The 24891-nt window shown below is 43.0% G+C and overlaps 1 protein-coding gene and 2 long non-coding RNA genes across 5 annotated transcripts in view; 1 reads left to right on the forward strand and 2 right to left on the reverse strand.

Moving 5' to 3' along the window:
* Nucleotides 1-3399: 3399 nt before the first annotated feature.
* On the reverse strand, nt 3400-5047 carry LOC138925944 (uncharacterized). The gene is made up of 3 exons (XR_011442196.1): nt 4909-5047; nt 4610-4831; nt 3400-3429 (listed from the first exon to the last, which is right to left on the reverse strand). It is a non-coding gene; the product is annotated as an uncharacterized lncRNA (long non-coding RNA).
* Nucleotides 5048-7560: 2513 nt separating this feature from the next.
* LOC108125396 (uncharacterized) overlaps nt 7561-24891 on the forward strand; it is a 91336-nt gene continuing 74005 nt past the window's right edge. For both annotated transcript variants that reach the window (XR_011442154.1, XM_017241567.3), the window contains exons 1-5: nt 7561-8175; nt 17083-17292; nt 18689-18794; nt 22039-22270; nt 22337-22484. Coding sequence is in view for 1 of the 2 variants with exons in the window: in XM_017241567.3 (XP_017097056.2) it covers nt 17094-17292; nt 18689-18794; nt 22039-22270; nt 22337-22484 (685 nt within the window). In the remaining variant the exon portion in view is untranslated. The remainder of the gene's footprint in view (nt 8176-17082; nt 17293-18688; nt 18795-22038; nt 22271-22336; nt 22485-24891) is intronic.
* LOC138925894 (uncharacterized) lies at nt 9909-11607 on the reverse strand. Of its 2 annotated transcripts, XR_011442124.1 has the most exons (3): nt 10457-10787; nt 10347-10381; nt 9909-10250 (listed from the first exon to the last, which is right to left on the reverse strand). It is a non-coding gene; the product is annotated as an uncharacterized lncRNA (long non-coding RNA). The 2 variants fall into 2 exon arrangements; XR_011442123.1 differs by having other exon boundaries at nt 9909-10381; nt 10457-11607.

A 24891-nucleotide genomic window follows, 5' to 3' on the forward strand; every position in this document is an offset into this window, starting at 1 on the left:
TAAGTTATCCACACTCGAGCCATCCATCCGGTCCAGATAACTGAGGTGCACTAATAAAATTCCATTGTGAAATAAGCAAATGCCAAAATGTAAATTCCATCCACCGTCGGGGGTCCGAATATGTCAATGCATTCAAAGCTCTAAGTTGGACCTGAATTTTTGACAGTTGCAATTCAATTTTTCCCCATGCTTCACTTGTGTGGCATGTGGATTTTTGTTGGAATTTCTGTAACGTTGCAGAAGAATGAACTTTTTTGTTTGTCCCATACCAAATCTATGTCTGGATGTTCCTCTTTCCGGGGTTGGTGAACAAAATAATGGAGTTTACAGAATTTTCCACTTTTTATTTTTTTTTGCAGGCAAGGAGGAGTTTTTTTTTTAACTAAAATATATAAACATTGTTACATGTAACATTGAAATAATCACATACATTTAGAATTCCCTAAAAATAATAAAACAATTCATTTGTTAATCATAATTTTTCTTTATTTTTTGTTAAATTTTCTGGAGGGTCCTTTTCAAAAATCTACAAAAATGCATGGGGCCCTAATGTGGCCAATAGCGATGGCTATATCTTTGCCAAAAATCATCCGATTCTTGAGCGGAATACCTTAAACGATTTGTACATAGATTTTCTATCCATCTGCATCAATATCTAAAAACAAATTATTTTTCAGATGTTTTGTCAAATTATCTGGAGGGTCCCTTTCAAAAATCTACAAAAATGCATGGGGCCCCAAAGTGGCCCACAGCGATGGCTATATCTTTGCCAAAAATCATCCGATTCTTGAGCGGAATACCTTAAACGATTTGTACATAGATTTTCTATCCATCTGCATCAAAATCTAGAAACAAATTATTTTTCAGATTTTTTGTCAAATTTTCTGGAGGGTCCCCTTCAAAAATCTGCAAAAATGCATGGGGCCTCAATGTGGCCCACAACGATGGCTATATCTTTGCCAATAATCATCCGATTCTTGAGCGGAATACCTTAAACGATTTGTACATCTATTTTCTTTCAGTCTTCATCAACCTAAATTTTATTATGACTAAATAACTTCATAATCAAAAAGTTAAAAAAACGGTTTTTTAAAAGCTTAAATACAATCCATGACTTAATACTTTTAAATTATTGTCTATTAGTCGCTCATTTCAAATTCAGAGTATAAATTATTTATATTCGCGACGCTCTGTGCCAATGAATTCTACCCAACAGTCTGGCAGTATAGAGCCAGCCAGGGTACTGGATGATTTTGGATGGCGTGGTCGAAACCCATGTTTTGGTCAACACAATTTATACACAAAGAGGCAAGCAGCAACAAAGCCAATTTCCATTGTGAACTGCTCTTAGTGACGTGTCAAATAAATTTTATTTAAATAAATGATTATTCCATTAACCGCAAAAATGGATTTCGGTGCAATTGCATAAATGGAATGCAATAAATGAAGTGCAGCCAAAGGTACACTGGATAAAGCAATATAGGAATGCATTCCGGACACTCCCGTTCTCTGCTCTGTTTTTGTGGTTTGGTTGTTTTTCTGACGCGGTTGCTTTTTTGGAGTCAAAATTCCGGGTTAGTGGGTTCTTTTACCTCTCTTTTTTGGAACTAAATATTAGTTTTTGGTATGAAAAAAATAAAACAAAAATAGGTGATTTTTTCAGTTTAATAAATATTCTATTACACAATTTATGTTTTGTGGTTTCTGTTAGTGATTACTAATTTCGGTAGTTACTTCCAAGAACTCTATAGTTTGGTTGACAAGTTCTTAATTGAAAAATAATCGGAAACAGCGACTTCTTTACGTTGTATTTAAATATTGGCTTTAAAAGTGTTCGTATTCTGTTATTTCCGAAACGTGCAACTGCCATTTGATTGAGAAATTTATGATCAAAAGTGAGTGAAGCTTTTCATATAAAACGACAACTTACCAGACAGAATGACAGTTTTTACGAAATATTTTAATAACTTTATTTGATTTTTTACTGCGTCACGTTCGTAATCGATTTCTGACAACTTTTCGTCTTGCCAACTTAGCGTCTTCCGCTCTGTTCTTCCTTTTGTCGATGGTTAAATAAAATTCTAATTATACAATATTCAACGCACATTTCTGACACCTTTCGAATCATGGCTGAGTCGTAAAAACCCGAAACGGCATTTTACGACATCTTTATTTAATTGCGAAAAGTGAGCATTAACGCAACAACATTTTATGACAGCTGTCAGCCATTTAAAGTGACGGGTCAGCCAAGTTATTACACCATAAGCGTTGCTGTTTTTCAAAAACAGCTTCAAGTACAGAATTAGAACAATAATATTATAAAGGAAACTTACGGCCGATACTTACATTAAAGTACTTTCCATTAGCTTTAGTGGGGAGAACGCTTTTCGCCGATTTCTGCGGAATTGCCTTCCCGAAATATCCCCGTCGGATAACCAGATTCTCCTGCCCCTATTCATAATGCGGCTCATGCATTTGAAGTTTTGACAGTTGACTGTCATTACTCCGGCTCCAGCCCCTCCGGCCACCAGAACAACGAAGCCAAACCAACCAGCCAACCAACCAACCAGCCAACATCGCTTACCATTCTAGTCAAATTTGGCAGTGCTTTTGCGTTTTACGTTAAAATTTCGCTGCCTTGCATACTAAGCAATCCTTCAATGGGAAAGCCCGGCAAAAGACCAACTGGGTGGCTTCAATTGTTCCCGATGCTATATTGTGGCTGATGCTGTAAGCACACAACCACAAAATGGACAAAATCTGTTCAATTTTGGGCCCGTGATTTTTCAATACACAACAGGGCGTGAGGAGCGTGGGTCAGCTGGCATCTGATTTGGCGAATTAACATTGAAAGCCGGCACGGTGGGCAAAAAAAAAAAATCTTACTAAATCATAGACATATTATAGTTAAGGGATATAATGGAAGAAATATTGTTAGCAGATTAACAAACATTTTATCAGTATCATTAATGTTTCCTTTTTATACTTATCTGTACTCTTTAATGCTATAAGTAAGATCGTAAAGGTAATATTTACTAGAATACATTTTAAAAATATTTTTTTTAGTTTTAAAAAAGATGTATCGTAATCGTTGTAAGCTTTACTTTAGGATACTCTAACACTTCCAGCCATATTTCAAAAACATAAAAATGAATTACCAAAATTTTACGACCTACTGTCTACTGTGCCTCAATGCCTAGCTTTCATTTAGTTTGTTGGTAGGCACGGCCCATCAGTCTGTCTCGTCCTGCATTATCCCCCTCTGGCTTCACTTCTTCCGGAATCCGGACTCCCAACTCCCGGCCGTACATCCTTTCGTACCGGAGTTTCGTCGAACGTTCATTAGCACGCACGTCGGCGCCATTTTGCAAACGCATTTCCGGTGCAGTTGGTCGTGCAGCCGCTGACCTGTGCACTTTCGGAGAAAACCTGATGACAGTTCAGAAGAAAATGTTTGGAAAAAAGTAAGTCAATGTATTTAAAATGTTTTTTACTTGAATTAGTTTAATGGGAGTTTTAATGGGCAGTGTTTAAGGGTCTTAAATTAATCTATAAACCATTCTAAACTTATATGTAGGATATACTAAGTCTAATATAATAGCAATGAAATCTTGGAAAAAAACATAAACAACGGAACTATTATATTTAATAAGTTATAGTACTTATACTGCTCTTTAACTTCCAATTATATATACTTTTCATCTTCCAAGTATCTACTTGATACCATTTTATATTTATTTCTCAAAGATTGAAAGATGTTGTTTTTTTTTGCATACAAAATATAGTTTTATTTTAAGATTACACAAGATTTGAATAAATCGAATGTTCACTTGTTTGAAACTAACAAGCATATCCACTTCATTTTACTAGTATATCTCCACTGCAGTACTACAATGTTATTTATCTGGCTGGCCATTCAAAAGGCATTTTTAATTGGCGATGAGTACGGCAAAGCTTAACGCAACATTGCAAAGGAAGGATTTTGGCCAAAATGTCAGGGGCAGGGGCTAGAGCAGAGCCAGAGATACATAGAAGCAGTGGCAGGGGCATAGTCAGGGGCAGGGTAGATGGGGCACAACGATTGCGAATCGAATCCAAACCAATAAAAGTGCCAGAACAGAGGCCAGGGCTATGCAGAGGGTCGATAATTGGTAACGCGTCACGTTTAATGCTCTCAAAAGCCAAAAATGGAATTTCTAATTAAGTTTTACAGGGATTTAATATCGACCATCTGCAGTTCCCCAGTACAATTACTGGCTATCGTGCTCCTTCTTTTCAGCCAGAACTCTGCTGCTGCCCGGCAGCAATGTGTACGAAATTTTGGTCAATTAACACATCCACGAGCTTAGAATAGAAGCCCAAGCCCAGTCAAAACACAAACTAGCCAAAGTGAATACAAAAAGAAGAAAAGATGGATTGCAATCAGTGTACTAATACCCTATATTTGAGTTTGAAAAATGTTTCAAATAGTTTGAGGTGATAATTCTGGACTCAACTTCTGATTCTCATTTGAGGACTAAGATATATACCTTTTCTGGTCAGTTACAGACTTTCTATAGTTCGATAACACCTTATCTAGGGTATCAAAAAAAAGAAGAATTTGGCTTACTTGTTGGAATATTTTCGTATTGCTGCTGCTCCTGTTGCTGATGCGCTTGGGGGATTAACAAGTAGTCGGCTGCTGCAACTGCAACTGCAACAGCATAGCAGCAACATCAGTAACTGCAGCCAGTGAAGCAACTGCAACTGGTTGGGGAGGATAGACACTGTCTGCCGGAGGATAGATGGGTGTCTGCTCCTCCCTGATGAGTGGAAAATTGCTTTTGGAAATCTGTTTATCAACAGAGTTTACTTGATTTTGTTGTCTGTGTGAAAATATCGGAATCGGGCTTATTGTTAAGTACTTGCCTGTCAACTGTCAATGAAAAAGAGTCGATGGACAAAAAACTAAGAACTCAAAATATGCATTTTTTTGGGGATAGTTTAGCAATTTTCTCTCTTTTTCAAAACTGGTTGGGTATTACTATTTTTAAAGCGTAGTTTTCTTTTTTTTGGAAGTATATGTATAAGCTGTATAAATTGTTTTTCAATAAACTTGGAACTTGAGCTCAAGTTTGGGAAATACTTTCAGACTTGTTGAAAGATATACCCCCAACTCTCCCTATTGGCATATTTCATCGGCAGAGCAACAGATAACAGACAGCCGACAATCCCGCCAATGTTCATGGATATGCATATTCTGGATATGGCTAAGGCAGCCCATAGCCGTCATTCCACGTCCTCCTCCACCTCCCCCTGCTCCACCCGTCATTTGTCAGAGCCTCGAAGCAGTAACAATTGATATGCGTGTACGTGAGCGGAATGCCGAGAATCCCCATCGGAGGGAAGCCGGGCGGGGGATTAACGCAAATTTGTGAATCGAGGTAGTGGAAACGCTCCAACTTGGCACGCGCGTGATGGTCTAAAAATGTATCAAATGGTAAAATGGCAAAACTTGAAGAGTCAACTCAAAGATGGAGATGTGGCGATGGTGAAGGCGATGGCGATGGGAGTGCCTTGCGGCAGTGCCAGTGGCAGGGCACTGTTTCCTGCAGCAGGAAATGTTGAGTGCCTAGCCTATGTCTATTCTTATCAATTAGTCATTTCTCATTTCCGAGAAGGCAAACACAAGTCCACAAGTCCATTCCATAACTCAGCGGCTGCGCATGCGCAATGTGGCACCGAACGGTTATAGGCGAGAATTTACACAAAAATGCAATCAGTCGCCTGATAAATATACAAATTGCCATCGAATCGAAGGAGAGAGATACTCCCTGTCCATTGGAGAACGTTATCATCGAAGTATATTTGCATTGCTCCGGCGATGAGGATTCAGTCTGTCCGATACGAGTACGGGTACTTTGGGTAAACAATTATCTCTACTGGCGTGTTGCCACGTTTGTTTGCTCCTCAAATTTAGCCGTCAGTATGAGCCGTTTTTGTTCTTGACGGATGGACAAGATTGCGTTGTTTATTGTTCCTGGGTTGGATAAGTACAGGCCATTCGTATCCCTATCATGATAGCCTGCAGGCAAGGGGCTCTATAGATCTATGTAGTGGAGCCAGGTGTGTTCGAAATTTAAGGTTGGGCATTGGAATCTTTTAGTATTAGTTAGTATTTGATAAAACAGTTACTGCTAGCTAGAAGTTAGAAGAGTTACAAGAAGGTACAAGAGAATATACTTCCTTAAGAGGCCCTAGCCTACATCCAGATGGTAACAAAACTCTCTAAAACCTTCTTAAATTTCTTTAAAAATTTTTCACCCATTGGACAGACTGGCAAGGTTTATATATTTTTTCTCAGTGCATGTATCTGTGTCCCTTATGTACGACCAATCAATCAAATTTGAGCGGCGAGACCATAAACCGGTGCGATATCATCTATTGTACAAGTGCCGCGGTTCCGCCGCCCCACCCCCCAAAAAATTTCCCCACCTTCAGCACCTACACCCACCCCCACTTCGTAAAGATTCTATCGGAGAGTTTGTATTGCACAAACAACCCGAGGCGTTCATAAATCATGACAAGATCGGCGTTCTCCACGCCCGCTAACCCCATGCCGCCCCTTCTCCTGCTTGCTCGGCTATCGGAATAGGGGGGTGGGGGTGGTGAGCCGACGGAACTAAGCTGGTCATAATGCCACATTATGACAAGTTTTGGGGCACGCGTTACGCACGGCGAATGTATCTGGAGAATGCATCTCGCCGCGTTCGGTTGCGTGTGCGAATATCTTGATTAATGCGAGCGGCAATTATTGAAAATTCATCAGTGCAACATCTGCGTGGGGCAGGACTGGGTAGCTGGGAAGACTGGTGGATGGCAGGCGGGGGGGCCAATGATTTTATTTTTTTGGGGGGCAGACCAAAAACAAATCAACAGTTCAAAACTCGCTCTTTGTTTTGTTCCGCTTAGATTCCATCCGTTCGCTCGGCGCATGCCAGTTGAGATACATTCTTGTATCTGTATCTCTTCTACGCGAAGTCTCTCTTATACGGGGAGAGCGGGCGAGCGGGAGAGATGGAAACAAACAGGTAAATTGCCTGGGCAGGTAAGTGCCACTCTTTGGGGGTACTGCCACAGATGACCCGCTGGACAGAGAGGAGGAGCTGTGGCGCGCACACATGAGCTGGAGTATTAAATACAACTAATGGAAAGGGTTAAGCATATGTATACCAGATCCGCCAAATTGATTTTCTGCTCTCGGTGGGGTAGCCTTCAGGACTTATCTGTGACTTGGTCCTTAGAGCACTCCAATTGGATTTTAGACAACAGAGTTACTACCAAAAAGGAATCTATAAAACGAACAAAAATAAAATTTGGTGGCAAAATTTCAGGACATCAGGACACCACGACGGAAGGTAACATAGAGCCGAGAAAAACATAACCCACAGAATACAGAAGAGCGCTACAGATTTTCATCCACCGACGACGACGACGACGAGGCTTCCACTCTCTTAGCTTCCACATGAGAGCGGGTCACCATGCAACCTCGTCGCTGTCGGGGGCTCTGCTGCAAGTTACAACACTCGGCGGTCTCAATCGCTCATCGACCGCCGTTCGTTTCGTTACATGAACGCTGACGCTGTTGCAGGCAGCGGGCCGCCCTCGCACTTACATCCCAGCGCTCGTGGCAACAACAACACTCTCGTACCTCTCGGAGTCCCCTCGGCATTCGCCACAAACTAGACCGCATTGAATCGATCTGGACTATCCGCACGCGTCGCGAGTTCTTCTTAAAATCGAATCCGAAATAGAAGAAAGTGTTATTTTGAATATTTTTGCTCAACTTGCCGCAAAATGCGGTCACCACGGAGCACCTACGGTAGCCACCTACACGGGGCTAAGTGTGTCGTGAAGTGCGCCACCTGAAGACGGCCAAAATAGAGTCTCCCCTTAGAGTGTTTTTTCAAAAAAAGAAAAGAAATATCTTAAAAAGAAACCAAAAGTTACAAAGATCGTTTGGTAAAGTGCGTGAAAGTGAAGAATTTTTTCAAAAAACAAGAAACTACGGAACGACGGAGTACAATCATCAATCCAACGCTGAAAAGCAATGATATTTCTCAAGGCATTCGGATTTGAAAAGAAAGTATCCTTCGAAAGTGCTTAGTCAGTTGTGCGATTTTAAATTTGTGAAAGGTAAAGAGATATTATATCTTCTTCAAATATCTTCCTGAGAAACAAACAAATCTTGAGTGATTGTGAAATTCTACCAAGTGTCTAATAATTCCTCTCATAAATGGTTTTTCACCTGTTTTCCCCCTTTTTTTTATGGGGGGGTTGGGGATTGTTGTGTTGTCCAAATACAAATTAACCAAATGTCAAGCTGTCAACATCTTGGGCTAATCAGGTTTCTTTATATTTAAACACAAAACGCAGAAGCATCAGCAGGTCGTAAAATTATAAATAAAGAATTCCACACATTTTGGATGGACTTTTATCTTTCCTCACATAATTTGTCGCTTGAGATTCTTTCAAGTTTCAAGTTGGTGGTTCTTCTGGCCGTTATCTTCTGTGCCAGATGCATTCATTGTTGGCTCTTTGGCAACACCCCACTTGGCCAGATAAACACTGCAGCCTGATCTCTGGCTTCTATTCTCCACAGGCAATTAGGGCGGAGAGCTCCCAAGATATCGTTTATTTGAATGTCTTCATCTGCCATTAGCCCCCTTTTTCCCCTTTTCTGCTCATTTGAAAATGTTTAGAAACGAAATAAGAGATTATATCTGGGGCCGTTGCGGCGTATCCGATGAATATCGTATCCGCAAGACGCGAAAATGCAGCCACCATTGCGCATGCATAATTAATTTCGTGTAAAAACCATAATTACACCAATTAAAATTTGTGTAAACAAGCCGTAGGCGAGTTCCTCAAACGGGGCTTGGCAATCGGGCTATCATTTCTATAATATCTTTGAAAAAAGTTTTCGCGGCCAATTGCGCGGCGGATTCTTTATTAGCTTAATGGCACAAATTGCGGACCCAAGATTTCTTCTTATAAGTATTATCAAGATGTAGATGATGATGATGATGATGTCGGAGCCCGCCCCCAAACGAACAATTATAGAGTTGTTGTATATGATTACGGGCCTCAATGGTAGGCCTAAGAAAAGTTTCGCTTCTCCCCGAGTTGAATGAAAAAATTTAAATAAATGTAATTGAATGTGAAGAGTTTTTTTATGAAAACATTAATAGAGATTTATGGTTGAGTTTCGTGTGCAAGTGGCTTGAAGTTGCGGAACGTCTACCGACGGCATGTGCATAAACAAAAATATTGTGGGGACATTGATTTAATAATTCTTGATATCTTGATATCTTGCTGAAATTATATATTTAAATTCCCTTTTCAAGATAGATATCTCCGAACCTCCCAGTTGTTATTTATGTAAACAGACTTGTATTAGTTTCATTTCCGTAAAATTTGGTTTTATTTAGCCTTATTATGTTGGATCCCTTGCCCCGGGCCATTTATTCAGAAGCCGACGAAAACAACAATCGAAAAAATTTATACCTGTCAGGCATTGGAACAGCCACAGACACACGAAATGTTTTATTTTGTGGCATTTTTTGTTCGTGAGTTTTTCGACACAAGATTGTGTCGCTTCCCACACGGGGCACGCCACCGAAATTGGTCTCTTACTCCTCGCCGTCTCCTAATTAATTAGCATCTAGCCAAGAATAATGTTTCCTGCGGTCCTCGGCTGTAGCAGCAGTCGACTGTCATAACTTGGCCGCAAGTTTATTTATACGGTTCGCCTGCGAAGGCGGCAACGGCGCACAAAAGGCAAACTCAGACCCCCAGATACATTTACAGATACAATAAGATACACGTCTACATAGGGGTATACCTACAGATACCAACAAGACGGTGCACAGGTGCCACAATTTCTTTAATTTTGCAGTGCCCCTCTCGACATGTCTGGAGTTGGGAATGCCGCAAGGAGAAATAATTCGTTTGTGCCTCCAGCGGCCTTTTCTTTTCTTTTTTTTGTTTTTGGCGGCTACTCCCGCCCTCAGTTTGTTTGCCAGTTGCGTTTTTATTGTCTTCCATGGTGTGTTTTTGTTTTTTTCATATTTTTTTTTTTCTCAGAATGTTAATCAATTTAAAATGATACACTTGTGAAAAAATGTTCAAGTGTTACGAGTCTTCTGAACAAAAAAGGTCAAGAGAATGTGAAGTTGCGGCGCCATCTTCATTGTTTCTAGACGAGCAGACTAAGTGTTAATAATATTAGAAAATGGTTTTTGGAAAAAGGTCTGGTAATAACCAGTAGGAGGTGTGACTAGAGAGTTGGGGGATTTTTTACTTGCCTGGATTTCCAAATCAATTCGTTTCGGCAGCACATCTGTTCAAAGAGGAAATTAAAAGCAATTATGTTTAGTTTCTTAAAGGAAGAAAAATATTAGAGTTTATAAACTACCATGACTTCCTTTTCCCCAGATTTGAAAAAAGTCAAGAATGTATGATAATGAACTCGAAAGCGATTCCCTTAATCAAAAAATGCAAAGTAAACAGATCGATAGGCCATCTTAAATGTATTCCATGTTTTCACTTTCTTGCACTCCCAGGAACGAACCCTTTTTCCACTCCACAAGGGACCAGACCACACAGACATTAAGATTTCCTGTTTTGTTTCCTTTTCATCGCCTAGCCCTTATCTGGGCCGCTTACTTCTGTCCAAGTTCCTCAAAGAATACCATATTATATGTAAATGACAACCGAGTGCCCCTAGATGCGACCATTATAGAGACGATTTCGAGAAGCTAATTAACTCTCGGATACAGTTCACTGCGCAAAATTGCGATTGCAGCGGAGCATATTAAATTTTGTGTTTGGCTTCGGAGCGGCGGAAATGAATTGCCGGTCATCGTCCCGCATGCTCCGCAAGATCTTCGACACTATCGAGGGGTATTCTGTATGCATTATGAAGCTCATCATCTTTCTCACTTGATTTGTCGGAGGCATTCAAGCAAGTCGCTGCTGTTTGCCCCGCTAGGAATTAGCCATCGTCGATTGTCTGGCCCGGGAGTCATCCAAACATTTTACGCATCGCAAAACAATGAAGCGTCATTAGCACCGATCCCTCCGCCTCCTCCGGAATGGGCTCATGGTCGTGCCGGAGCAGAAGCCCAGCCCGAAAAGTGGCCCATCCCATCCACAAAATCCCCAAAAATGCGGGAAGTCTCAGTCTCGGCCCAAGCTATATGTTGCAACACAAATAATTTGGTTTTTTAATTAAGTTCTAAGTTGCCAAAGGCACGAATCGAGGGGATCGTCTCCAACGTACGCCCGGGATGGTTCATTAATCAGGGTTTACTTCCAAACTTGCTGACATAGATTAGTCATACGAGTAGTGTAATTCTTCACAGTCAACACTTTCTGATAGCGAATGCTTAGCTTGTATCCGTTTTGTCCAAGGTTCGACCCAAATTAGAGCGAACCAGGCCCAGGACCAACCAACCCCATGGCATGCAAATGTCCTGGGAAGCTCTCCAGGGAATTACACGGAGGACCGCACACCAGGTGTCAAAAATGGTTCCATATAAAACTTGTCATTCAAGGGTCTACTCATCGTCCTTTTTAGAGGGGTGCTTATAAATAACAAAAAGTATTTTGTAATTAGAGCATGTGATGTCCAGTTTGTATGTTTTTTTTATAAACAAAATGGTACAACTTCGATAGGGGTTTCAAAGTAGACACTTTCCTAACCATCCGTTTAATTTTTCTATTTTTGAATACCCATAAAACCAGAAACAATAAACCCCTTCCTGCAGACAGCCCAAATGGGTTGAAGCCAAAAAAAAAGTTTTCTTTTTAAATTCCCCGCCAGGTTTTCGAGTTCCATAAACGGCGCGTCGGCTGATACGGCAGAGCTGCGACAAATGTGTCGAGGAAACCTATATCTTTTATAACACCACCTCCAAAAGCATCGGGAACACGTGCAGCCAGGTGGCGGAGACCCAACATTTGCATTCAACACTATGGTTTATTGTAATTAATGTAATTAGAAACATGAAGCATATGCTTTCATGGCATCGGGAAGACCCTACTGGGGGTATGTTCATCGCATAGGGGTTACCTTTCTTTTCGTTTACCAAACTGTGACATTGTTAGGGTCAATCAACCGTTGCTAATTTATATGGACTAAGAGCTATAATGCATCGCCAGTTCGCCTGAAATGCAATTGCAGAATGAACCCAAAAAAAACCCAAACTCGGTTCCCGCCTCCACCTCCAGGTCTGTCCCTCGGTTCTGAACCCTTTTGTGAGAACCAAAAATCGATAAAAACCTGAGCGAGGGCTCAAGCCGTCAGCCCACATATCCTGGCCACGCTCCGTTGATCGGCCTAACGACTGTCTCCTCTGTACTCCACCCTCCCCCCTATGGCTGCATCTGTGTGCTGGAATTTCGCCTGCCTTCTGGTTACCCTAACCCCCCCTGGTAGCCCTTTTGTGTCTGTGTGTGAGACTACCTTCCTGTCAATCAGCGCTTTGTTGTTGCGAGCGTCTGGCAGCCACTTAATACCGCCTCATTGTCAATGTCGCTGTCATCCTCCTCCTGCGAGAACATTTTTACATATTTCGCCGTTTGGGTTTTTGTGACGAGATGCCTCTCGCTTATAATTCATAAAAATTCCTACAGAGGCCCACACACGTCGCCGTCGCCATCGCCAGTCGATGTCGAGGACAATGTGGATGATGACAAACCGCAGACAAAGCGGCAAACAGGATGTGTTCCATGCGGGGTTGAGGCCTCTGGCGGTGGAGTCTTTTTTTTTGGGCAAAGAGGTCCAATACGAACGGAATATAAACTTTGTCTATATAAGGAATCTCTTTGAAAGAAGCTCGGAATTTTCGGTAAACCCGCATTCCCTAAGCCGAGAGATAAAAGAGTGGATACTTTAAGGAATTAATTTGGAAGTCTTGAATTTTTGAAAGTTTTAGTGGGTGAATCATTAAAATAATAACACAAGTTTCAATGATGCTTTGGAGTGTTACAACCCTTGAGTCTCGATTCGCATCTTTATGGGGTTTACGTCCAACCTTACGCCCTCTCCTGTGCCAATAACTGATGTCAATATCCGTGCGCTTCCTCGTTTCGAACTTCCTGTTTGTAGGAATGACATGTGACGACTGTCTGGCTGCCACTTCAAATCCCCCACTTGGAACAGCTTTATCGGCTCATATTCCAGCCTCGTCCTGCCTCCTGACGGCTCAAACCCGTCACTCCCACTCCCAATCCTGAACCCCTTCGTTCAAGCACTTTACTCACCACTTATCGTGCATAAAGTCTAGAATTTACCACATTCTTTTCAAAAAAACTCGACTAATTTGATCCCCAGGCGCTGCTTGAGCCTGTCAGGACCTATTCCCACTCGCCAAACCCACATCTGGTGGCTCCTTTGCCTTTGCCTTTGCCACACTTCAGTGCGTCGCTGTGATTTCCTCCTTTTAACTCACCAAAGCGTGAAACATTTTTTCGCAACCTTGTGACCTCGCACACCCACCCACTCATACACCCACAATTTGTAGCCCCCCACACACACATATATCCCAGGCATAGAAATTCAATATTGCTTCTCTATGTCTATGCTAATGAATGGCCCCGTAAAGGATGGCAAAAAAAAAAAAGAAACAAAAAATACATAAACGCGGAAGGAGAAGAAGAAGCAAAAGAGGAGACTAAAGGATGGGAGAGTCAGTCTGACTCTCGCCTGCCGCCTTTCTCCTTTCTCGTTTCGCCTTTCTCATTTTATTTATTTTACCGGCTTCCTGTTGCGGGCTCCTCTTTCGCTTTCGCTCCCACCGCTCGCGCGCTCGCTGCCTTTTTGCGGTTGGCGCAGCAACTAAAAGTATGCAACACTTTTTTTCGCATGTTGCTTTTTGCATATTTAATGGCCGACTCGACGGGGATAGACAAAATGGCGGCGTCGCCTTTTTTGCCGCTCCGCTACTACCCAACTGCTTGCTGCCCCCCTGCCTTCTGCCCTTTGCGGTTAGGCGTTGATTTGTGGCCTCTCAGTTTGTTTGTTGTTGTTTCTGCAGTTGTAGCCTGTGTGTCTATTTGTGGTTTCGGTCCGGGCCGGGCCGGGACGGGGGCGTGCCGTAAAGCTTCCGCCCCTGATGTGACTTTAATGAACTTGGCCGGGTCTGGGCGATGGCGAAAATCAATAGAAACAGGTTTGGCGGGCCCTCCCAACCACTTTGCAACGTCAAGTGCTCTTTGGGGTCTCCAGCCAGTCAAAATAATAACCAAAACAAGGCGCTTTTTTCCCGAGACAGACAGTCGGTAAACAACAAAAAAAAGTTATCAATTGTCATTTCTTTTGTAATGGCTATGCAAATTTCAAGGGAAACCCTTCTTACAATTCCTTATCTATTATTTTTAATATTCGGTTTCCACTCGGATGGCTCGGACATTATTAAATCATTAAAGGAGTTGCCAATCAAATGTGACATTTCAAGTTGAAGTTTCCACATAAAAGGGGGCTTTCGTGCTCGGTCCTCCAAGGATGCGAGGTGATGGCTGCCATTTCGGTTTAGATATATTCCTCCTACTAGACAGTTTCCTTCCGTTTCTGGCTCCTATAAAGTTGCTCCTGCCACTGTTCCTCTGCCTCTGTCACTTTGACTGCGTTGTCATTTGATTTGATTACCACTGAGGGGTTGTTGATGCCACTGCTGCTGTTGCAGTTGCAACTGTCTGCAGACTTGATGGATTATGTGACGTTGGTTGTCTGGCTTGCTGGGCCCGCATGTCGTTGACTTTAAGCTCACTACCCTACAGCAGCAGTAGCAGCAGAAGCAGCAGCCCCACTTCAATCGTAGCCAATTAGTCCCGTCTTAGTCCCTGACTCCCACACCCCCGCAACTGCCTCATTCCATTTAAATGCTGGCTCTTGCTTGATTAGCGCCGCTGAATTGACACAAAATGTCACTTGCAACAGTCGCCTGCCCCTGCAGCCAAACTAAAACCCGATTTTGCGCAATTTACGTCGCTTGTTGTGTGTGCGAAAGTCGCGTAAAGCTGCGAGTCCTTTCAGCAAATTCTGTTAGTGCACTTGCCTTGCGATTTTCCACAGCCTCTCCTCTCCACAGCCTTGCCAATCCAGGCCAGCCCTGATCCAATTGGATCAGATCCGAGGCATGTCAATTGCTTAATTGATCAATTTAATTTGACACTCATTCAAACACTCCGAGCATCGCATCCACATCGGAGGAGGAGGAGAGAGGAAGGCAGCTAGGAAGATAAATATCTTTTGCTTTCTGTTTTTCAGCATAGTCGTCAGTAGAGTCGCTTTTGTGTTTCGATTTATGCAAATTGAGTTGGGGCCATAGCCATATGGCATTCTGTTGGTTCGAGTGCCTCAGATTCTTTTCCATGAACTGGAACTGTGCTTCATCAATTAATCAATTTGGTTGCCAGCAGGGGCGTTCCTACTTGTAATTGCACAACTGCAATATCTGATTTTCTCTTCAACTACTATTTAATATTGATTTTAATTTGATTGTCTGAACAAATCTGAAAAAGATTCAAAAATATTCCCCATTCTTCCGAGTACGCCCATGGGTATATCTTGTGTGTGTTTTTTTTTTATTATTATTCCCGCCTTCCTTAACTTTTCCAGTTAATCAGGAAGTCCCGACGAACAGCACACACAATTTAATGTTTAAATTTAGAGCTCGGGCGGCAATTTGTTGAACTTTTCGTAGCTCCCCAATTGGAATAACCCAGAAAGTTTCTACGTTGGGAAGCGCTGGGATTCAGTGATGTGGGGTTTTGTGGTGACACTTGAAATGTAAATTTTGTTGATTGATGACCGCTTAGTCTATCCACCCGTTCGTTAGGTAAATTTTGTTATTTGCTGTGGGAGATTTTGTGGCAAAAGGCAGCCAACTAAAGGCATATTCTGGTATTAGATTTATTAGGAAAAAGCAAACCCCAAACCCCACAAAATATTACTTGCCACATTCCCCTATTAGGCGATAAATCGCTCTCTCCTCGCAACGAAAGCAAAGCAAATAGTGCCTTGCCGCAGCACAGCAGAGCACTGCCTAATGGCACTCTTTTATAGCCAATTTAGTGTGTAATTAACTAACTGTACATTTCAATTTATGAAATATGCGCCGACGAAAAATGCCAAGCCAAGCAAAAGTTGCTCGACCAGCGCAAAAAAAAAAACAACCAAAAAAAAACCAGGAATCTAACCGTGGGCAAAGCAAGTTTCAAAGCACCGCCAGGTGCATAGAGCTGGAGTGTCACTATATATTTAACCTACATCATGTGGCCGGCAGCAAGTTAGTGGCAAGAGCCTTGGTAGCCTCTATGTTATGCTATGCATTATCCGAGATATTAGATTACTTAAAAGCTTTCATTAGGCCTAAGAGCCGTGGACATCGCAGATGAAAAATGAGCAATTAGTTGGCAGAGTTATTTGCGGAAGGAAGGGAAAACTCTAGCTGCTCGCAGCTGTTCAAACTTATTAAAATTACAGGACATCAAAGGCAAACACAGGGCTAGGCGTCCCTTTCAAATGGCCAACATCTTTTGGCCCTTTTTTTCCACCTTGTATAAGCCAAATAACCGTTTTCTGGGCAGCTTCTGGCCTAAACTACCGAGCCAGATGGCTATGCTTCTGGGAGGCTGGCTGGGGCATTAAATTAAAGCTGAAAGTTGCTTAGTCTAGGTGAATGGAATCCGGGCCGGAGTGGAATGGAAGGTGGCCAGTCAGCTTTCTAGGCTATCTTTCTTGGTTACTGTGCACACATGCCAGCTGAAATTATTGCTAAATAATAGGAAATGAAAAGCACAAGTCATCCTCGGGCTCAGTCCATCACGCAAACTCACTTTGCATTCACATCCGAGTCAGAATCGACCAGGGAAAGTCAAAGGACGACGATGATGATGATGCTGAGTTCTTTGGAATTTTTTGGCTTCCTTACTTTCCCACCTTCAATTATGTTTCAGTGACTTTTTGTCGAGTTCCAGGAATAGACACTCTTATAGTTGTATTTCTTATTAATTTTAAAAATCTTTCTTTTTCAGATCTTATCATCATGAAGACAAAGGCGAAGAGTGAGGCGTCAGTCATCAGCATGTTTTCCCGCCAGTGCCTTTCCCATCACCCCACCCAGTTGCCACCCACATCCGCCACCCAGTCACCCAGCCACCGATGGAAACTCAGTCTCTGGACCCTGATGATCCTCAGTGGGATGATTCTGCTCAATGCCTCGACCACGACGGCCTTCGATATTGGTGAGTTTGATTCGATTACTGTTATTGGAAGGTCAATAAGAGCTCAAGAACATTACATGATTGGGATGTCATAGGTTTATGGTTTCTAGTTCGGCAAATAAAATCAATTTGAAAAATATGACAGCACTGATGGAATCTGAATCAAAATAAGTCATTCAGCTGGCATCTTTATCTTGGCCCGGCTCTCTACCATAATATTTATGGTTAATCAAGCAAGCCAAATACAAAAACCCAAACACATAAACATGTTTATTTCGAATTTCTATCCAGCAACTCCAGCTTGGCTCCGAAACTCTTAGAAGTTCTGTGTATAGTGCGTCTGGTCTGGTGTGGTGTGGTGTGTTGCCTTTTGCAATATTTGCACTTAATCCCTTCGGCCCACACCCGAATGCCCCTCCAGATGCCAAAGGGAACATTTCTTTGTTGTTATGTTGCAGCAGACACATCGATGCGAGTCGGGTTGGCAAAATATGCAACAATTTTCCAACCGAATGCACTGCCAGTATGCAATTGGATGTCGCAGACAAGAGTCGAGAGTCAGAGCCTGGTCGACTGGCTGTTGACTTAACCTTTGCCATGGACACCCCACCCCCATGGTGGACTTGCCTTGGCCAGGCTATAAAATCCAGCCAAGTGCAAACGTATTCATAGGTTTCAACTTTCAACGGAAATGAAAATGGAAAAACTTTAAATGCGAATTCATGGCCAAAATATTCCCAAGACAAATTGAAATAAGTAATTAAATAAGATTTAAAATAGAAGATAATTAAAATGTATGTGAATTAAGCAAAGACCTTAAGTTCGTTGGGTTGGATGCTCAACAGCCACCCAGGTCCTCCGCTGGATCTGTCTCGTGTGTTTATTTATAAACTTCTGAATGAATGACCGCACCTTGGGCTGGGTGAGATCAAAAGTGCTGGATATCCAGCTGGGAGGGGGCCACAGAAGTCATGTCAAATCAGTGTTGATTCTGGCGAAAATGTTAGGCAGCCCACGGCATCAGACACCAACTTCAGGGTGAGAGAATGGAGTCTCTATCCAGTATTTTCATGAAAATAGAAGTCTTTACTCTGTGTCGCATGCAATTGGAAGGCAATAAATTAAATAAACAAAATGACGTTCTGCCAGTTTAGATATCGCTTTGGCAATGATTAAGGGTTTGGTTTATTCGACAGACAGGCTGTTACTTTTGAGAAAGTGTGACAGGTAAACGTTCCTTATTTCTCGAATTCAAAACGTCAAAACGATGCATCACTGGTTTTGATAGATCGATATGAGGAGGCCTAGATTCTATATTTAAACGACTGTCCCCTTGAGTGGCTGCTGCCTTCATTAATTAAAAGATATGCCTCCTTGAACTAAAAAATTGCTCTTCTTTTTTTTATTTTATTTACAGCAACGTGCAACGTGGCCCTGGGAATGGAATCAGGAGCCATCACTGATGCCCAGATCACAGCGAGTTCGGCTCATGACACGGGGTTCGTGGGTCCCCAGCACGCCAGGTAAGATCCGCAAGAGAAAGCTACCCGAAAAGATCAAAAGACCAACTAAATTTAATCGGACAGCGAACAAGCAAATTAAAAATGAATAGACTTCTGTGGGTACACAACAGTACGCTCTTCGGAAATGTCGATCACCTCTTGACATCTTCCCAGATTAGTGTCCGAGATTACAAGGGCTCGAGTTTTGTCATGCGTCCCATTAGAAATGTAACCCCCGGCCTGGGTGTCCATTTAATTGCTAATTTTATAGACAACTTCATTAGCCGATAAGACGGAGTCCATAAAATCGAAAAGCTCGGCCTACCGCTCAAAAAGCCAATCAATGACAATGGAATTTATGTTATGACACAAGCAGTTGAATCACCCGAAATACAAATACCCCAAAATAACAAAAGATCTTCTCCGTTTTGCATATCTGACTGGTGGAGAGGAAAATATTTTAGCTCGATCTAGCGCCTTTGAAAGCCATAAAAGATAATCTCCCATCGCTGATGGGAAATCATTCTATGAATATGGAAAAGTCTGATGGCTATTTGATGGCAGAAGATATCCGAGAAGGAACTGTCGGCAGCTCTTTAGAGTTCCAAGCTAATTAAATGCAATTTCAGAAATCTGAAATGTGGAAAACCGGTTGCCTTGCTTCATTTCTCCGCCAGAGTGCCACAGAAGTTCAATCGGGTTTTGCGGCAGACAGGGGTCGGGTGGAGGACGGTGGTCTCAGTGGTATTTTATTTTCTTCTAGGCTGTTTATATTGCATTGGCGCGGTTTCGTTTGAATTGAAGTTTATGAGAGTTGGCCTATTTGGGAATGGGGAACGGGGCTACAGGAAGTACGAGCCAGTAAGGTAAAGAGATTGAAGCGGAAGTTTCGTAACTACCCATGAATGATGACACCATACGGCCCAGTCATAAGGGCCATTGCAGGCCGTGTAATTAGTATTCAGTAACACCATGATTTAGGGGCAAGGGGAGGACCTCATAAACATGTCAATTACCACGTGAGTTACAAGCCAGAAATCAATGCAAATACATCGTTCTTAGCTTTTCTTTATTCCGTTCCTCGCAATAATTTGCTGTACGCCTTTATGGGCATGCACTTAAAAAACACTTAAGTGCAGGGCTGACTGACAACCACTGAACCATCGAGGCATCGAACCACCGCACCACCATCGTCAAGGCATCATTAACATTAACCCTTTATGGCGGCACTAAAGTAAAACCACAAAAACGACGCGTGATGAGCACGTCGGAGATAAACAAAATACATTTTTGTGTTGCCCCATCTTTGGTTTTTGGTCTGTGGGAGATTAACCAGAATTCTGACTAAAAGGGGGCCAACTCACATGAGTTCTGTTGGGCTTGCAGCAAAAAGTTGAGACAAAGACTGGTGGCACAGGGTCTGTGACTGGGAAGAATCGAAGAATCGCAAGACAGAAGTCTGTGAGGTCCGCGGACTCTCAACCTGTCTGACTGGCTAAGTAGCTCCAATTGACAAGGGGTTTCGGGCACTGGTAAGGCCTAATGGAAATGCACATATTTATTATTGTGCTCGGGCCCTTAAAAAACTGAAATTAAAGAGTGCTCTTGTGGGCAAGTTTGGTCTGGTTCTAGCGTAAACTAATTTCCCTTTTGTGAAGTTAAGTAAAGTTACTTTCCAGCTGGCAATCCCCACCGCTCTTAACCCACTGCCATGGACAGGCAGAAACACTCTAAACTCCACAGAGAGTGGCAACTTTCTTTTGTCTTTCAATTGTGGAGCCCCTCAAGTTCGCGGCAAGTCCAATCAGGCGAGCTGCAATTTGCTTAACCGAAACTTCCACTTCCAGCAAAGTTCAAAAGTGCAGGCAGCATTATAATTTGTGGCTGCCGTGCACTTACTTACTATACCTAACTGAGCTAACCTTCCCCGAAAAAAGTAAAAAAAAAACGAAAATAGAGAAGTGCTCGAGAAAGCCCGCAGTAATTCCCCGGACAGACCCAAAGGGGGGCAGCCTAACAAGCACTTACGACAAATCACTGAAAGGAATGGGGACCCTTAGGATCCATCCATGGGATGACTACGACAACCTAGTCGACGTCTGGGGCTATTGAATTACAAAGATTAGTTTAATGGCAGTTGGCGCTGTTTGATTTTCATTACCGCGCCCATCGTCCGTGACTGTCAGACCATTAAATTTACAGCCTTTTACATATTACTGGCCCTGATGGACGGAAAAGAAAAACTCCGATCCGGCGCCCGATTAGAAGCCCGGTTCCAGGACATCCTAAAGGCAGTTAGCCAGTCCATCAGCGACTGGAAATGAGCAGCTGACGGTGGCGCAGATTGTTAACTTTGGCAATAACAATAATTAAAGTCAGGTTGAAATGCACATAACTGCGAATATTAGCATTTTAAATTATGCTTGTTCTCTTCAGTCTTTATGGTCCTCAGTCTTTGGCTTCAGTCTTTTTTCTTCTCCCTCGTCATGCCCCAGAGCTATTTACTGTGCTCTGGCTACTGAAAGCTGAAGCTGGGGCCAGAGACCCGTAGCCTGAGGAAAGCAAACAAAAAAAAATCCCAAGCAATTTTATTAAAATTAACCTTCTTAGCCAGCTCTTATTAGGATGGTCCAGGGGCCTGGGCCTGGGCCACTTTAATCTATGCTCTTTGGCATGAGATTAAATTTATTTACCTTTAATATACCTTCTTTCTCGCTGTGCACCAGAAACTAATCAATTTCCTGGAGAGTCTTTGGAAACTAGGTATCAGAGGGCTCGATTAACGATATATAGTAGTTAGGGGCCCATGAGTGATGCCCCGACATTAGGGCAGCCACGATGCAATCAAGCATGTACGGGCTTAATTGAAATTTAAACCGAAAAATATGGTAATAGTGGTTAACGTATTGAGAGGCAAGTGGAAGAGCTGCTGTCTGGGCTATAGGCTAAATTAATCCTTAATTACACAGACGACGTCCTGCTGCGTCTAAAACCGCAAACAGCTTAACGAGCGAGACAAGCTGCCAGACGCCGCACCACAATCGCCGGTGGTTTGGCGGTGGTGGTGCGGGTAGGGGCGGATGCTGGCGGTTGGGGGCTCGGAGCTGGGGGCTGGGGGCTCTGTGTGGTGCCGAATGCTTAATGTCAGTTAATTTATAAGAAAAAGCTACGTAGTGGCAACTGGTTTTTATTTCATAGAGATCCCCAGCCTCCATCGATGGTGCCTAATTAATAAAGTCCTCTGCGTCTTCCGCTTTCGTTTCAGACTGAAAACCGATAATAATGGAGGAGCCTGGTGCCCCAAGCACATGGTGTCGAATGCGCTGAAGGAGTACTTGCAGGTGGACCTGCTGCAGACGCACGTGATCACGGCCATCAGGACCCAGGGACGCTTCGGAAAGGGTCAGGGCCAGGAGTACACCGAGGCCTATGTGCTGGAGTACTGGCGGCCGGGCTTTGATAAATGGCAGCGCTGGAAGAACATCCAGGGAAAGGAGGTGGGTTATTGTCAACTCAAGACTCTCAAGTTCCAGGTAATCCTTATTTTTGTATCTCTTTTGTAGATCCTCCCTGGTAACATCAACACCTACAGTGAGGTGGAGAACGCCCTGCAGCCCATCATCTTTGCCTCCAAGATCAGGATCTATCCATATGGCCAATACGATCGCACTGTGTGCATGCGAGCGGAGATCGTCGGATGTCCCTGGGAAGGTGAGTCTCTTAGGCAATGGCCTGCCGACATGTGCAACAATAGAGCTTAACGCTTAGCACAGGCTTAGTGTCAGTGCTAATTTCTATGAGCTATAAGGCAGCTAAAAGCCGATTAAAGTAACATCATGAAATGAGAATTAGTCAGGCTGATTTACTCAAGAGAATATCATACTCTACCCATCTGTTTAGCAAGTATGTAGCACAGTGGCTACTTGCCACAAAATTATTATAAAAGAGTGCATACAAATATTTCTATTAGCCTTGGAAACAACTCGTAATGAGCTTGTTTCACGAAATCGCATGACCTGCAAACAAGTTAAGTCCTCGAGGCGAAACAACCTTCTCTGAAAAAGGAATTTTTAAAAGCTTGCAACCGCGTAATCCAATCAAAAGGATTGCTGCGCCTATGTTTGTGGCACATACACACACCCGGCATCAACTGTGTTGCATTTCTCTGGGATTTTCCCTTCCTTTTTTTCGATTTTTTTTTTGTTTTTGAATTTCACATGAAACTTGACTTTGTTTTTTTTCGGTTTTTAACGGCGTGTGCAATATGTACTTGGAATATATCGCGTGCAGACATAAAAAAACATACCCAGTCCAGAGCTGAACCGCAATTGAAATCGCAGACGGCGACAACTCGGGGCAGACAACCCGACCATTGAAAGAAAAAATTAGTCACTTAGGTGGCTGAAAAGTAAAAGCCATAAAATCCTCTTCTTTCAGTGCAGTCGTATAACCTGGCGAGGTCTTCCGAGTTCAGGTTTGACGTTTGCACGCAATTTTCAAGTTGTTCCCGAGCCAGAAACAAGTCTGGACAAATACATTTTTCTATAATTTCCGCGACTACACGGCAGCAGAACTCCACAGGCGACGATAACACAATGCCAGTTGGCAAAAGGCGTCTAATGACAATTTGTAGCCTCGAGTCCTTGGGGTCCTTGGGGGCGAAAAAAAGGCGCGGAAGTAGAAAATTATTCTGCAAATTAACGCAGTGTTTGGGTCAGGGCTTTTGGGGCACAAGCTGGGGAATTGAAGTCCCTCCCAGTCTTCAGTCCCTGAAACTATATGGCACGCCTACCATCCTGTCCGCAGAGGGGCAGGAGGTCTAGACCTCTAGACATGCAACTTCTGACCGTTCAAATTTTGCGGCCATGTCATTTGATTTGCCACGGGGAATGTGAACACGAGACGACATGGCGCATTTCATATGCAAATTAAACAAGATAAGATTCGAATGGATTGTAGTGGCAATACATTGGAGTAGTGGACGGTAGATGGGTCTAGACAACTACCAGACATACCGTACCACTGGGGGCCAGTGGGCGGAGAAATCAATAAACTCGTTTTATGTCCGCGCCGATTTGATTTCAACTTCGACTCTAGCTGTAGCTCTAACTCCAATATGTGATCGTTAATCCCCTCAAAAGGGCACTGAAACGATTCATAATTGTTTATAAATTGTGTCCATAAATTTTGGCCACTGTCTGGCCGGGCATTTGAATTCGAATCGATCTGACCGCACCTACGGGGAAACTAGGGCCGCACCCCGAATTCTCATTGGTAGCGCCACAATTTGAGACAAATGGGGTTTGGGGTTTGGGGTCTGGGGTCTGGGCGGGTCATGTCATGGCCGGAGATTATCTCCGACTTTGATTTCTCAAGCGGAGCTAAACTGAAGTTCGTTATGATTTAGAAAAGGAAAAACTATAAAGCTCAGTCATTATAAATGCAGCAACTGATTAGCGCTAAGCTCGGGGACTTATGGCACCGACCACCGATGCCCACTGCGAGGTGTCTTCGTCTTTAATTTATGGATCCCTTTCGGAGACCCACACACGCTCTTGTTGTGTGGCAATCGCCAGTTCACTGAAGAAGTCGCCGGATGACCAGGCGGCAGGTGGGATAAGCGAGAGTGTGAAATGCTTTTACCATTTTATCTTGGAGCTGGGAGAAGCTCTACTTCTCTACCGGTTAGGGCCCTCAATTTGGGGCATCAACAACTTTTTTTTTTTTGTTGGGGTTGCGTGTCTTGCGTGTTGCAGTCGCTTCAACGTGGAGTCGCCCACTCCACGTACTTAAGCAAAGTCTCGTTTTATTTTGCTCATTTTTCGGCAGCTCCCCAAAATCCATTCCAGACTGTCGCGACACGCAAATCGGAGGCAGGCAACCAAATAACAACCCAGACATACTCCCCATATATACATATGTATATGTATGTCCCATGAGGAGTGACTGTGGTAGTTGTGCTCTTTAACCCATCAGAGTGCCCCTGCCACCGAATGTTGCGTGGCAATTGTAAAGAGCAGTGCCGTAAATGTCTTTGCAGTTAATTAAATACACCATACATTTTTTTACACTCGATTTAATATCGTGTCGGGGCATTATCTGCCAGTTTCCGTTCTTC

The sequence above is a fragment of the Drosophila bipectinata genome, chromosome 2L (assembly GCF_030179905.1).
Source record: "Drosophila bipectinata strain 14024-0381.07 chromosome 2L, DbipHiC1v2, whole genome shotgun sequence".
NCBI lineage: Eukaryota > Metazoa > Arthropoda > Insecta > Diptera > Drosophilidae > Drosophila > Drosophila bipectinata.